General features: G+C 37.8%; 1 protein-coding gene across 2 annotated transcripts in view; it reads left to right on the forward strand.

The window, feature by feature from the left end:
- The window catches only part of MYO3B (myosin IIIB), a gene marked incomplete at both ends in the record, with an annotated part of 164,107 nt that extends 161,359 nt beyond the window's left edge, over nt 1–2,748 (forward strand). For both annotated transcript variants that reach the window (XM_079539261.1, XM_079539262.1), the window contains 3 exons: nt 798–904; nt 1,279–1,325; nt 2,613–2,748. In XM_079539261.1, coding sequence (XP_079395387.1) covers nt 798–904; nt 1,279–1,325; nt 2,613–2,748 — 290 coding nt within the window. The remainder of the gene's footprint in view (nt 1–797; nt 905–1,278; nt 1,326–2,612) is intronic.
- Nucleotides 2,749–15,786: the final 13,038 nt, after the last annotated feature.

The raw sequence follows: 15,786 nt of genomic DNA on the forward strand, positions 1-15,786 counted from the left end.
CTGTCTTTCAGTAAATAGTGCTTCTGTTTTGTCCTGAAAGCACTTGTTCTGGTAATCTGAAGGATGTGCCGCAGAAACTCCTGGTGAAATATAGTACAGTACACCATAATGTCTTTCGTCCATAACATGAAAAAAAAAAAAAAAAAAAGACAAATGAAAATAAAAAGGCTGTCAGTTCTTTTCAGAATCTTTCCTTTCCAAAATATTTCCTTCATCTTTAGCCTCTGCTTTCCAGATGGCTTTAAGCAACTGTTACTCTACAGCACACCACAAATTATATTAAGAAAGTGTAATTCCAAACTAGTTTGATTACTCCGATTAAGCAGAGAGCCACATCAAAAAGTAGCCTTTCTATATAATAAAAATGGTGATAATAGAGTAAGTCTCATAAGTCAAAGAGCTTTATTACCTCCTACTGTAGAAAAACGTCTTTGCTGCTGCTGAAGGATGTATCCCTGGCTGGTCACAGTATCCTCATTTCCTGCTTAGATAGCAGAAGATACTCAGATAAAGAGTGAAAGGAATACGGAGCTGTGTGATTTGTACAGAGGGAAGCATAAAAAAAGGGTTTTAAAAGTAAAAGTGAAGCTATGCTTAAAAACTTGTGTTTGAACTAAGTTTCAAAACAGAAAACAAAGACTTCCCAAGTTTCTTGTGCTCACTTTGAATAGGATAGACTTGCTAATAGATCTGGGACCAAATGGGACAGAAGAAAGGACTGTTTACTGACTAAAATATCCTAAGACGTTCACAGCACCTGGCACAGCTTAAAACTAAATAGTATTATCTTACTGTAGGTTCAGAAAACTGTCTTGAACAGAAGCTGAGAACACCTCGTCGACGATGTCAGCAGCCCAAAATGCTGAATAGCCCTGAGGACAACATGTACTATAACCAGTTAAATGTGAGTTCAAAGTAGCAATAAAGCTGTTTTACTGGCTTTGTTTCCAGTTAATAATTCTGTTATTAATACCTGTTTCAGCCCCTCCAGCCCCACCCCCACGTTCTTCTGCTCTCGTCTTGAACATGTGCTTATGCTCTTTATCTGTTGCTTTCATGTCAGGATGTCTGCCTTCACGGTGAATAATTGATGTGGTTTATCAAAGACGAGCAAGATGCATGCTTCATCAGGCTCACTTGAGCCCTTTGATCAAAAAAATTATGCTGTGACTTCTGATATTATCAGCATCTGCTTGCATTCAACACAAAATCACTTTGAATTAAAAATTAACGACTTGCTGCTTTGCTTTGACTGTGTGTTCTTGGCCCTCTCCACAGGGAACTCTAGAATATCAAGGGAGCAAGAGGAAGCCAAGAAAACTTGGGTAAATATCTATCTTCTTAGTTCTAAGCAACTGTAAACAGAAGAAGTCCTTTGTGATATTACAGAATATGCAAAACTTTCTAGAGAGGCTTCTAAAAATAAACAATTAACATATCTCTGTGCATTGACATTGGACGTTTTCTACAGAAGCAAATGTAAAACTCATATGTAGTGCTGTCTGCAGATACTAGAACTGATTCTTTCAAAACAGCTCCCCAGCTTTCTCTGAGTACTCCTGCAAAAATAACCTCTATGTTTTACAATGTGTTTGCCCCTAATGAGTGGTGTCAGATGAAAGGTATTTAACCTGAAGTTCTCTAACCTAGAATATGAACAGCTTTGCAGCTCTTCACTCACAGTGGGTTTCAGCCTTCCTGGGGGAACAGGTTTTAAGAGGCCCCTCATCCCAAGAGTGTTGCTTCTCAATTCAGCTGAGTCAGTTCTTGTTGTCACGTGGACAATTACCACCTGGAAATAGGTACAAATTGAAAACAGTCTATGAAAGTCCAACTGGCTACTTTTGAGTGATGAAAACATTTCACTGACTGGTGACACGGATTGGTGAGGACCAGTATATACCGGATCTTGCAAAGGCATCTACTCCAAGATTACATTAGAAACTTATGTAATATTTTCTCACTTGTTAATCGATCTTCTGAATATAACTAGATGAATAGAAGGTCTTTGGGTCAAGGCTAAAGCCCAAAATTTTGCATGACGGAGCAGAATTTGATTAACTCAATTTCTCCCCATTATTTTAAAAAGTCTGTATTCATGTTTTGGGAACAAAAGTACTGATATGAGACTTCAGTGCTCAGCGTACTTCACCAGAAAATGAAAGACCCTTGGTGTCAATAAGGCTTTGCCCAAAAATTAGTGATGTGTTCTTTGGTTCATATGCACAGTAAACTGTCAGCTGAAATGCATTACCAAAATAATACCACATATACGGTACAGACAAAAAAAACCCAACCCCCATTGCTTGAGTGAAATGCCCATTTGATGCAAACAGTTTGTCTATCATTCTGTATAGCTAAAAAAGAAAAACTGTATTGCCTTTCACTGATCCTTAGAACCATTCAGATTCCAATCATAAGCAGTAGCAGCAGAAGAAACATAAAAGGCACGTGTAAAAGCTACACCTTTCTGATCAAATCACTCTAGCCTTTTTTTTTCCTTTCTTGCATTAGCACCCTTCATTTTTGCATCCATAGAGAAGTTTCTGTTTCTGGAGATATTGACATAATTGATTTTTTAACTTAATAAATGTTGTTTGTTTTCTTTCAAGCCAAATCAAAGTGCTTGATGGAGAGGATGAGTATTACAAATCACTGTCAGCTGTTGATTCTATCCCTGAAGATGACAGCTGTCTCAGTTCCCCATCTCCTCCTTCTTCAAGAGGAGTGTCTTTTGCTCAAAGCTGAACTTATTCTGTTGACTAACACTGGTAAGAGTATTTTCTTGCCGGTAATCTCTTCTAATTAACTTTGTGCTTGCTTATGTAATCCATTAAAAAAAATAGGCATTCAGTTAGCAACTTCCTTTCAGTAATTTAGATCTGGTTTTGCAGATACAAATTGTATTTCTGTAAGCAATTCCAGTAAAGGAAGCAGCACTACCTGTACGTGTTGATGTTAACCAGCACATTTCCTTAGCAGCAAGGTTAGTTCACGCAGATCCAGCTCCTTCCTCCCCACTCCCCCAGCTGCTGTTTCCAGCCTGTGCCATCCCGTCTGTTGTGCTGGCACAACTGCTGTGTGGAAAATAAGATCAAGGAACTGATCTATATTAGAAGAACACTGTACTAAAAAGCGTCTTTTAGGGTTACGGTGAAAATGTTCTATATTTCCTTAGTTTAATATTAAAACTCTATCATTTATAACTTTGCATGCTGTGAATGGTTTTTAATATTACAAAAATGTGCAGAGTAAATTCATCTAAAGTAATGCGTGTCTTAATGTACTTCATAAGTATTTTTTCTTATGATGCATTAGTTTGCCGTAGATAGAATAAATAGAATAAATAGAAAAACTATTTCAAATATAAGAAGCAAAACAGTTCTAATGCTAATATTAGATGACTGAATCTGACTTCAGATTGCTTCATATAGCCCTTTTGACTGAAACCATCGTTATGACTAGGTATTCTTGTTATCTGTGCAAGCATCTCATATCTTGCTTAACCTGGGCTTAATCTCTGTGCTTGAGTGATTCCTCCACTTCCACAGCTCTTTTGTATGTAACATGAAATAATGTCACCTGCAAACTTTTCTACTTGCTTTTCACTTTTTTTCCAAATTCCTAGTGAAACCATTGCTAATTCCTATGGAACAGAGACACTTTGCTGGTAACAACTTCTGTGGAAAAGCTGACTACTTTGCTTTTCTTTCAGCTTCTGACCCACAGTTTTGATCTGTGACAATTCTTTCTTTTCTGTACATGTCTTGTAAAAACTTATGGAAATAAAATTTTCTTATGTGTACTGCCTCAAAAAATCATTTTGAGCAGATTTAATTTTTGATAAATGATGCTGAGTAAATCTGACCATTTGTTATACAGATCTAATGTTGATGCTTGTTTTCATTTCCCCTCCAGTGAGTGCCATGACCTGTGCTAACAAACCTTCCTCCTTGTGGAGGTGCAGTCCATGCTCATTTGGAGTGCTACAGAATTTCTTGCAATCCAAGTTCATTGGATCCGTCTTTTTGACCACAGGATGAGGAAAAATGGCATAGGAAACAAGAGGCAAATGTGGCCGGAGCATTCCTAGGCTGGAATAGGGTTTAAAGGTAGATAGTTCAGCAGAAGTTTTGTCTCATCGAATAAACCCAGTAGTGAAGTCAGGACAGGGCAGATGAGAACAAGAGGACTCTGTTGTTCCAAGGACAAGCTTTCATTCACTTTTCTCTCACAGCGTGACAATAGTTGCAAGAGGCAACAGTCCTTTAGTTCACTCCTTACTCTCTTCTGCTGTACATCCGGGTGTGGGCTTTAGAGCCTTTAAAACTTAAGGACTCATTAAATTGGTGAGTAGCTGCAGATGTAGATTAGAAGATGCACTACAACCATGAATGGCAGTTTGTATGAATTCATACATAAAGGTCAGTTTTCTTTACTTTTTGTCAGAATATAACAAGAAGTATTTGTTATGATCCCTCATCAAAAATAACATCTTTTCCTACATAATGCATACATTCTCCAGGCCCATTAATCTGCAACATATCTGGATGGAAAATGACTTTTTTTTTAAAACAGTTCAATAATTAAACTATGTTCTTATATTGGCATAGGTCTTAGGGAGCTCTAGCAGTGTTGGTGCTTTGTGGTTTCATCTCTCCTTTCTGATAACAACGTTTCACTGGGAAAATAATGTTTTATTTTAGTGCAGTGCACATCATTATTATGTATAGTGAGAGTTTATCAATTGTTTCAGTTAAACAGAAGCAAGCCTTCCAGTTAGATATTACATTATGTGTCTATTAACCAAAAGCTTCTCTTACATTGAGTAATGCATTATGAGGAGCAGTTGTATTAATTTCATAAGGAAGTAAAGAGAAGTAAAAAAATAATTTATAATTCAGAAAAGCACTTAAGCTGAAACCCAAGTCCTGCTGAAACCAATGAAATTTCAGGTTGTGATTAAGTGCTTTGCTGAATGGGCCGAGTTCACAGCTTCAGAATGTTAAATAACAAGCACAAACAAAAGGTAAACGCTCTCTAGATGCATTCCTTAGGTTCTTCTGTTTCTTCTTCTCTATTATTGAGTTCGCATCAATCTTAGTCATCAGAAATGGACTTCAAAAGATCTTATGCCATATTTTGAGCACTCTTGAATTGCATGGAAAGAGTAAAATATAACATTTTCCTTGTCATATGAAATGCCACTATCTACATCTGATATAACTTTTCATATTGGTTTAATGTCAATAATATTTTTATTTGAAGTTACTATCTGAGAACCACTGCGGAGCTATGCGTTCTGAGTCAGAACTGTGCATAGAGCTGGTCTGTGCTTGGCTTTGTTTCATAACTTACCCCTTTCTTCATATGCTGTTTGGCTGACTCACTTCATACTCACCACGTAACGCTCTTGAGGTGGGCTTTCTTCATCTTTACTTTAGTGCACATGTATCCCTCTAGATTATTAAGGGCTATCTCCTCAACATTGTGCTGCTGGTGACCAGTTGGCAGAACAGATTTTCACAGTTAAATGTGAAAAAAAAAAAAAAAAGAATTTTAAAAAAGATAGTTCTGAAAATATATGAGATGGGATACAAACACAGATGCATAATGTGCCCCAAGAAATAGGGAGAAGCAGTGCAGGAGACATGTCAGTCTGATGGTCATGGTCAGTGAGCACGTCAGCACAAACTGCTCAGATTTTCTCAATTGGTTTATTATTTATTATTGCATTCTGATTTATTTTCTTTCACGTATATTGTCCTGAAATATTAATGTGTTTTGCTTAATAGTTCATAACATCCTGTTCTTAATATTTTATAAAAGACTTTGAATCCTGTTATGAAAAAGAAAATTTCATAGACCGTGTCTGTAATGCATTTAACACATTTCAGTGAATGGGAGAGTAAAGAGTGACGACCAACAAGAGATTTTAGTAGACCCTTCCGCAGACCCTAATGGCACTAGCAGCCAGTTCTGCCTTCCAGCTCTGGCAGCATGAAAACTCTCTGTGCCAACACACATTGGGCAGGGAGCTTTTGGAGATTAGTCCCTTTCATTTGGTAATTTTAAACTTGCTTCTCACTTAAACATTTACATCACTTCAGTAACATAGAGGGACCTTAGAATAGGAGTAAATTGCAGCCCTCTTAAATTTGCCCCCACTGTGACCTCCCTCACCCATATGCCATAAGAGTGGTGGAAAGGGCTTTTGTGTACTGAGGATCTTTTAAGTAGTCCCCATCGTACCATCTGAGGAGCTGTTACTTAGAAGCTTATAAAATATACATCTATATAATGTAAAACTAGAAACTTTGCTGAGACCAGTCAGACCAAAAGCTGATGTTCCTTTTGGTGGCAATGACCACATTTTTTAAGCAGTAGATAGTTTTCCCCCAGTACTGAACAGCTACTGATTGTCTTGTGTTATTTACTGTAGTTGCATAATGCTTTTAGAAATGTATTCTCACGTAATATTTTGTTCTGTATTATATAACTGTGTTTGTACTTCCAAGTAATTATCCCATCATCTTTTAATTCCACCGAGTTCCTAACTTCTGGTATGTTGTGGTTATGAGAACTGTGCATGGCACATGCAAACAAAGTGGATTTTTTTGTTTGAAGTTTAAAGAGAATGAATTTATTTAAACATGGTCCTTTCTAATGGAATAGGGCACCTTCTAACAGCATTGTCAGCAATTAAGAAGGAGCTACCAGTTATTTTCTTCACACTACTTTTTACACACCTCTGGTGCACTTCTCATTCCATATAAATGGCTACAGACCATAAGGATTTGTAAGAAGTCTCTTCGTGTTGCTATTTTCCATACTTAAGTCTCTTCAACTTTTGCTGCATCTTATTTAACAGTAGTCTTAACTGAATGATTTCTAACCTTTGTTGGTATAACCAACATCCATTACAGTGATAGAAAATGTTTTTATTTACTTACATATTCTATTCTGTTTAAAAACAGACACAGCTTTAAATTTAGACAATATTGAAAATTAAAAGTAGAAGAAATGGAGTGTCTATAGATCTAGCAGTCTTATTCAATATTGAACTCAGTAAACTGTAGGAAATCAAGGTGTTTCATATACCTGGTAATGTGGCTGTCTCTGATGGAGCAATATATGCAATACATGCCCAGTTCCCACAGCATTAATGCTCAGTGCTCTCATTGATCTGTTGATCTTTACTTGGTCTGTATCTGTTGATCTTTACTTGGTTTCACATGTATGAGAACAGATGATCAACTCTCACATTTTAGAGCTCAAGTCCATAACTGTAAGTAGAAATTCACAAGTTTCTTTTTCAGCAAAAATGAAGAAGAAGTACACAGTTACGCAAAAAGATATTTGACATTATGGACAGGGAGTAAGAAGGTAATTTTGTAGTGGAAGCAAAGGACTGGAAGTCAAGGTATCTGAGTGGTACAAGTTGCTATTTTATATCAGATTTGTATTTATGTAAAATCAGATTTAAGCCCCAAGCTTAAATGTTGCCTTTTTTGTTTGTTTGCTTGTGTTTAAGGTTATATTTGAATACTTAGTTCCTTTCTCTTAAAAGAATTGAACATGCACAGGGATGTTGCTTTTGTACTGTAAAAGAGTTAGCAATGAAATAAATAACTGAAGTCAACCATATTCTTACTTCTCATTCCTAATTTTTTTTTTTCTCAAAACAGAAGGAGAATTTTGGGAGACAACCAAACTCTGGCATTTTTTAATGTCTTCTGGTTAACCAGATACATAATAGTACATACGATTTAAAATAAGGCCATATGGCACAGAAGTGTCATCCTCTGTAGGAAACAACTAAGTAGTTTTAGTTCTGGTATATGCACAAGACATGGCATCTGATAACCTTACCTATCCTCCTTTTTACTCAGATAACGAGATATTAAAAATAATGTCAATTTTATTGCTAGCATCAGAAGTATGTTTTGTTAGTGTGCCTTTTCTTTAAGACAGTTCACCCCTGAGAGGAGTTGTAGCAGAATGCTTAGTTAACAGAAAGTGTTTCTGCATGACAGCAAAGCAGGATTTCAGACTGACAGAAGCGGCACGGGATGCTGTAAGAAGCCAAGACCTGGGAGCAGCCCTCTAGGCCTGAGCTAGAGGTTATAAAGTCAGTGAGAGGCTTTGTGTCTCCTTTGTGCTGGTACTGGAACTGTGGAGGGAAGAGGCCAACAATTCAAAATAATAGCACACTGTGTCTTCAAACTCAGGCTGATGCCATGATTCATCTTAATGAATTTCCCAAGAATTATTGGAAATTATTTTATTACACGCATAAATCCAGTATCAGTCAGAAAAATAAATATATGCAGTGTTTTACTGGGGGAATGTTTACTGTAGCACTCGTGCTGTGATGCTAGAGGACATAGGAACAGATAAGTGAAAAACACATCTTGGAGTTACATTTCCACAAACTAGATTACGTATTATTGATCAGGCTAGCAGTAGATTAAATCCCTTGCTTTTTTTGAGAGCCCTATTTTTTTTAACTAAGTTGCAGAGAAAGATTATTTTTCCACAATTTAAATAGCATTTTGTAAGGTTGTTGGGAAATGGAGATGGCAAGTAGGTAGATTAACATTTGTGTTCTGCAGAAGACCGAAGTCCCAGTTTCTGAACAGTCTCCAGTGAACATTGGATTTGAAGCTCTCAGCAAAACCAGTATGGCCACAACACAGACTGGAGGTAGTCAGCTGGGCTGGAGCACAGAACTGGGAGGGAGGGAAACCTGCCTAGGCTGTGTCCCAAAATCATCATCCTATGGATCATGGCAAGTGTCAGGTGAAGATATCTGTCTAAAACAGTAGCAGAAGAGGGGTATTCTGATGTGAGATGTGCAGATGGGATGGCTGAGCCTGGGATGGGGTGGCAGGGCTTTGTGGTTCTGGTGGATGTGATTCTCATAGAGCTCTCTATTCTGGGAGGTGATGATACGGAATTGCTGCTGGAGTCCTTAGCAAGGAGAGGGGAATGTAGAAGAGGTGTTTTCACAAATGGTGTGATGTAGTTTATTCAGTGCTTTCTATTCTTACTGCTGCTCCGAGGTACAAGCAAGAAATAACGCAGTTAATGCAACTGGAGCAGTTAGGTAAAGGCTGATCTGACAGAGCAGCTCCTACTGAGATCACAACGTCCTTGAAACAGAAACTTCTGATTTTGTAATTTCTACCACCGCAGGAATGAGCTCAGCTAAGAAGCATAATTACAAATAATCTAATAATTTGAGAAAATTGATAATCTAAGATCCCCAGTTCTCATACAGATTTCTAAGACTGCTAAATGCTGTCGGTGAAGCAAGAGAGGCTGCTTAATCTGTCAGTCCACACAACTGAAACTTGGGACAAGGCAGTATATTAAGGACACTGCCACTGCTTTGTCTCTGTGTCTCGAGATGAAAGTAAACTAAAAGAGAAATAGTGAATGTAACCAGTGTTCTTTGTATTCTTGATAGGATTGGTATGATGAAAGCTCACTTTCACATTCAAAGATAATTCCTGTATTTAATGCAAGCAGAGACAATTTATTCCATAACATTGATCTGTTAGAAATGAAGTTTTGAAAGAAAAGCAAAATGAGAGGCTACATGAAACTGTATCTTGTGATTACTTGTGTTGGAGTCTTCAGCATTTTGAACTCAATGCAGATTTACAGTTGAATTTCAATTGGAAATTGGTATTGATTGATCGTGTTGCTCATTTAACATTCCAGCATGCTGCAACAATAATGCAACAGACTGTGATAGAATGGGACGTGATCTAACAGGACATGACCGGTGGGATGAGAGCATAGCTCTGGGTCTGCTGGTAGTGCTGTGCAGTAGTTCAGGTTGGCATCTTATGTGCTTTGATTGTTCATTTCATTTCACTGTCATCCTACTGAGTTGAACACTTTAAAAGACACAGCGTTTTTCCATCTGTAAGTCATGGAAAGACAGATGGATACAGAGAAACTCCACCTACAGCACCTTGACTGAATGCCATTGCCCACTTAGCGGTAGAAAAATCCCTTCTGAAGAATTAAAATGCCCCTAAATATCTTTTATTGTGAAAGGCTCTTTTGCAAAGGAAGTTACTGATCTCTTAAAATTGAAATATTTGTGATTTGTCTTTTCTCAATGAGCCCAAGTAAAACCAACTGCTTCTTATCAACAGAGCTGCTATATTATAAACACCACTTCTGTTACACCGAAGTTAATCCCCAGTCATGTTAGGAGAAACTCATCCTTATTAAAGTAACATTAAGAGTTTCTTTTTATCGATCTGCTCCTTTCACTTAATGATAGGAACTTACTGATGTTTTAATAATAACCTTGCAAGCTTTATCTCATTTTACTTCAATGTGAGTTACAGAAAGATGCTATGGAAACTAACTTAGCATAAACATTTTGCAGATGTCTTTAAAGGTTAGGGGAAAAAAAAGATTTAGTTGCACTGCATGTTAACAAAGATGGCTGAAAAACTACAAGATAAAAGAGAGCCTGGAGTAGGAACATCAAAGAATTGTTAATGACAAGAAATACCATTAGGGTTAGCATCCCCTTTGTTTCAGCCCCCTCACACCTGCAGTGTGTTGCAGATTCTGCCTTTGTTGGCACATCTGAATTACTTCCATTAGCATTTATAGAAAAGTGGCTGCAAAACAACAGAAATGTACCCTGGGTTTCCACTGTTTCTCCAAGAAGTCTGATATTAGGTTCTCTGTGGGTTTCCTTCAAGGTACAGTATCTTATTGTAAAGGAGACCATAGACCCAGGATTCCGTTGATTGCAAATGAGCGAGGTTGAAAGGAGAGGATCGCTTTTGTTGCTGCTCGAGAACTAATATAAGCAACTACAAGAAGCACACATAAGAAGCTCAGACATTAGCAATAGCAAAATCAGAGCGTGAAATTCAGATTAGCCCTCCACAGGCTGTGAGAGGGAGGGGGTATTGGAAGACTTGGCATGGCTAAAGGTGTAACCTGTTTCATTTGGCCCCTGAAAATTTTTAACAGATGGTGGGACCAGCTGTCTTTTTCAGCCATTTAATAAACTCTTCGGTGGTAACAGTTTGGGAAGTGGGGGGTTTTGAGTCTTAGGCCAGAGGAAAAAATAAAGAAATCTGTCCCAATTGTCTTTGCCAAATAGCGAAGTCTGGAAACATTATGAAAAGTTAAAGTGAAAAATCTAATTGATGATACTGTCCTGATTATACATTTCAGCAGCAGAGGAAAAAAGGACTATCAGTGCCCAAGTGGAACAGTGCTCAAAAAAACGCCTATTATGTTGTTATCTTTATCTGTCACTTTAATTTCAGCTCTTGCAAAGGAGGCACATAATGAGAAATTTAAAATGAGCTGTATGATGAGAAACTGTCTTACTTTTTGAGACATGGTACTACGTCAATGTCTTGTATAAAAACCAAACCCAAATATATGCTGTGGATAAGATCAAGTTCACACAGTGAACTTATTCTAACTTGCGTAGCACAGTGATATATAATGAAAATAAACTGCCAGTATAGAAGCATATGATGTTTGGGCTCTAGTAACCCTAGTGGTATGTGAGGGTTTGCTTATTCTGAGTTTACCCCCCCCCCCCCCCCCCCAAAAAAAAAAAAAAGCATTAGAATCCGCTTTCTTCAGTTAAATAATTTTCTAAAAAATTAACATTTCCGACACAACACTTAAATGGCAACTCTCAATTATAGGAGATGTTTTATTTAAAAAGCATGTCTAGTGTCTTTGAACAGAACAGTTCTTTTTGCACATTTACATGCTACCCAGCTGAGCAGCCAACCCTTCCATTTGACAAGGGCTTTGTTCTGCCTACAGGCCTATTATAAGCCCTAGATTGTTTGCCCTTAATAAATTGCAACAATAAGACAGAAACCTCTTTCAAGTTAAGAGAAATAAAACACGTTGCCTACATTGCAAAGCATATGAAGTTCAGTAATGACAACAGAAACATATCTACTAAATCTCATTTACTTTGCACCCACATCACTGCAGTTAAGATTGCCCAGAAAGGTTAGCATCTTTCCATACACTGAACAAAAGATTAAAAAAAACAACAGTGGGACAAAACAGCTCTAGCTACTGTTTCGGGCATTTTGCTTTCTCCTTCATGATATAAGATCATACTGGATGCTATGTAGAGAGGCTACTGGGAGCTAAACCTGAAAATAAATGTGAAAGTGATTCAGTGTAGCACAGAAGAAAATGTTTTTAACTAAAATGAAATGTGCTTTTATATTAGGGAGAGAGAAAAAAAAAAAAGAGTGGCAATTACTCAAATTAAAGAATTTATGCTACTCTCCAGTGTGTTGGTGTTTGTCAGCTCCTGTGTGCCTGTTGGGCTGTCCCCTCAATCACAAAGCCCTACCAATTTTGCTTTTATAGCAACTAATGGACATTCTTCTGTGGCACAAGTGTTGGTTGGGAGCTTGTGATCTTAAACAAAATCACTGAGCCCTGTTTATGGGGCCCCGTTTGTAGCATTCAGCTGCCAGCTGTGTTGTTTGTGTTTGCTATAAGTTGTTAGAAATGGCCACCTTTGTTGAGCTTAGATCTTTGGCGTATTTTCTTCACTTTAGCTAGGAATTCCCAATGATTTTTACAGTGTATCTGCAAATTATGAAGAAAATAGGAGGCAGTGTGCAACAAGAACAGACACCTTGAAATCCGTTTGCAACAGAAAAATTAAAGAAGGTGAGCTTACTTGTCAACAGATCACTAGTAATGGAAATAATTTAAAAGAGCTGTCTCTGTTAGAAACTTGTTAGTAATTCGACGCAGTGTTTTCAGAAATAAATTCCAGTCACTGGTTCATTTATAGTTTACATTTTTTAAATGCTTTCTTTTAATTTGCAGATGGAAGTCCTGAGGATATAAATATTTCTTTGCTTTGATAATAAGAAAAGGACACTTGGTACTGGGAAGTGATGCTGGCAGTTGAAAGTACAGCAATACAAACTTTCAAAGGAAATGTAGTGTTTATAACACGTATTAATTTCTTTGCTTTAAAGGCTACTTTTTATTCTTTTAAGGAGTTTTTGACCCATAGATGACACTGTTGAGGACTATTAGTTGTTTCTTGGGAACGTTTGGTATTTTAAATACCTCTGCTTTTCCTCTCTTAAGCCACAGCATGCAGGAAATGCCACAGTCACCCTGCTCTGGCAGGAAGAAGGAACTTAAGATGAAGGTGGCCGTGGCTTTTTCCTCTCCTGTCTTCTTTTGTGTCACAAAGAATTAGAGGCAATTCTTCATTGTCTCTGCCACGGTGCAGTGAAAAAGTGCCAGCTTCGCCGCTTCTCCCAACTGCTGCACAGACCCAAAGAGAGCACGTCATTTGTTATTTCTGAGAGGGCAGAGTCGTCGTGTCTTACCCTGCTGCTTCCAACAGGGTTCATCTCCATTGTATCCAAATCTGGATGGCACTTGGGTGAAGAATTTTAAGTGATGGACATGAGAGATTTTTGATGAAGGAGGAAAAAAATGGACTTAGGAACAACAAAGTAGAAAAATACAGTGTGAGAGGTTTAGAAGAAAAGTGAGGAAATCACCCGAGAGAAGAAGGGGGGAAAAAAAAAAAGGAGAGAAACATTAGTTTTAAGGAAGAGGCAACCCTGAGTGAATTTTAAGATTTAAGATGATCCCTATTATGGGCTATGATGAAGCCTCAAATCTTTTTGGAGAGCCTCTGGAGATGCATGTAATATTGTAGTAGAAAGCCACTTGGAGATGCTTTGGAAGCTTCTTGAGGAGACAAGTGGTATAGTTACTGTGAATCCAAATAACTGCTTTTAGAATGCAGAGGTACAAATGGAATGGTAATTGGAGTTCCATAACTAAAGACAAATAAAATGTATCAGATCTAAAACTCCTAGATGTTCTAAACACTCGCTTTTCAACAATAGAAAATCACCATGATATTAAAATTCAGTATCCTGGGATCTGATTCCGTTTCTGAAATCACAGAATATCTTCACTTTTTGATGATGCAAAGTAAAACTTTTTTTTTTCCCTCTGGGCCTGCGACATTGCAAGGAATCAGGTTTTAAAGACAGTAAAACTAGTATATTTTATATTTTATAAACCTACAGTAAGGTTTAGAAATAATCTTTCCTGTCATAAATCACTTTGAGTTTACAGAAAATGCCAACATGAGAAGAACAGAAAGAAACATCCCTGGGATTTGATTTTCAAAAAGAGCAATTGTTCGGTATGCTACAAACTTTGTAGTTGGGACTCCAGAGAGATGGCCCACTGGTAGGTGATAAAAATCTTAGACAGGTGAGAAATATTCTGTTTGTGAGCCTTCCTATGCAGAGGTTTGTTTTTTGAGAATGTTGATGTCTAAAAAACTTATTTTCATATTTTCTGGGGCTTCACTGTGTCACAAGAAATTCTTTGCTTCTTCAGACAAATTGCATAGAAGATGATGTATCTTTATAGCTATACCATACATTTATGTTGTCACCTCCAAATTAAACTGATCAAGGAATATCAGATAAATACCAAGAGAACAAAATACATCACTGATTTTTCAAGCTCCAGCCTGTAAAAGCACGATTCACCCAACTATCTGAATATTGCTTATTCTTTTTTTCTCCAGACATAAAGATCTCAGATGGTTATAGCCCAATTACAATTAAACACATAACCTGTCTGCTTAGCTAGGCTGAATCTGGGTGCTTTCATTAAAATCACAATGTTTGTGGTTTTGGTAAAATACTTAATCAGCAGCTGGAAAATCATGTTTAACAATAGCTCACATACAATCTAATGGGTAGCATGACAAATTTGTTCTTAGTGCCCTAGGAGTCTTCATTGAGCATTCTATATATCATGCATAGCTGAAGATAACAGCAACACAACCTGGACTGAAAGTTAAGACATGCAGAAAGGCCACTGAACAAGGTACAGGCAGAAAACATTTCCTGTGTCCTAAATTGTTCTGAATGGCCAAGAATAGAAAGCACCACAAACAGTCCAGACTTCCATGATGCAAGCATGCATGTTATGTTATACCTGCCTGTAGGACTGGGAGCCAGCCAAATGCCAATCAGCAAGGAGCTGGAATGAATGTTTTCCCCAGTAGGGAAAAACACCCAGTATCCCCCAATCAGACTGACACGGAAATATGGTTGTCTGGTGGTCTCTTAGGAATTAGCAAGTACCTGAATTTTTCTGCTCAGTACACTCAGTGTTAGAATTACAGGGGCACACTATGCCCACCTAAAGGACATTTTGCCTTTATAAAGCAAAGGTGTGAGGCTCAATTCTTCAGTTTCCACCTGCTGCTCTACTGTCCACTAGGCTGGGTAGAAATATTTGTGGTGGGCATGTTGGCTTATCATTGCGCTTGCACAGGCCGCATGCTTGTTATCTTCTCTCCTCAGCAGCTTCCTACAGAAAAATTGTTATCTGCTCGTAATTCAAAGCTGCTGAGAGGATACAAGAGTCAAGAGAGACTGACTTGAAATTGGGGATAGGGGTTGAGGAAAAAAGGGCAATGAGATGGAACGTTCTAACAATGTGGTCCCAAGTTAGATGCCTCTTCAGTAGTTTTAGGATGTGATGTGGGGGTTAAGATGTGTTGTCTCCTGTGGTTTCCTTTGGTAAGAGTGGAATAATAACACACTACTTCTTTATAGAAGAGGTGTGAAGATAAATGCTATAAGACCATGTGCTCAGCACTGCAGTGACAAGTACAACAGATTGACTGCATCTCCTCCCAAAACACGCACCTCACAGTTTGACAGCAGTTCTACTCAGGCCTGT

The sequence above is a fragment of the Tetrao urogallus genome, assembly GCF_951394365.1.
Source record: "Tetrao urogallus genome assembly, chromosome: 8".
Classification (NCBI taxonomy): domain Eukaryota; kingdom Metazoa; phylum Chordata; class Aves; order Galliformes; family Phasianidae; genus Tetrao; species Tetrao urogallus.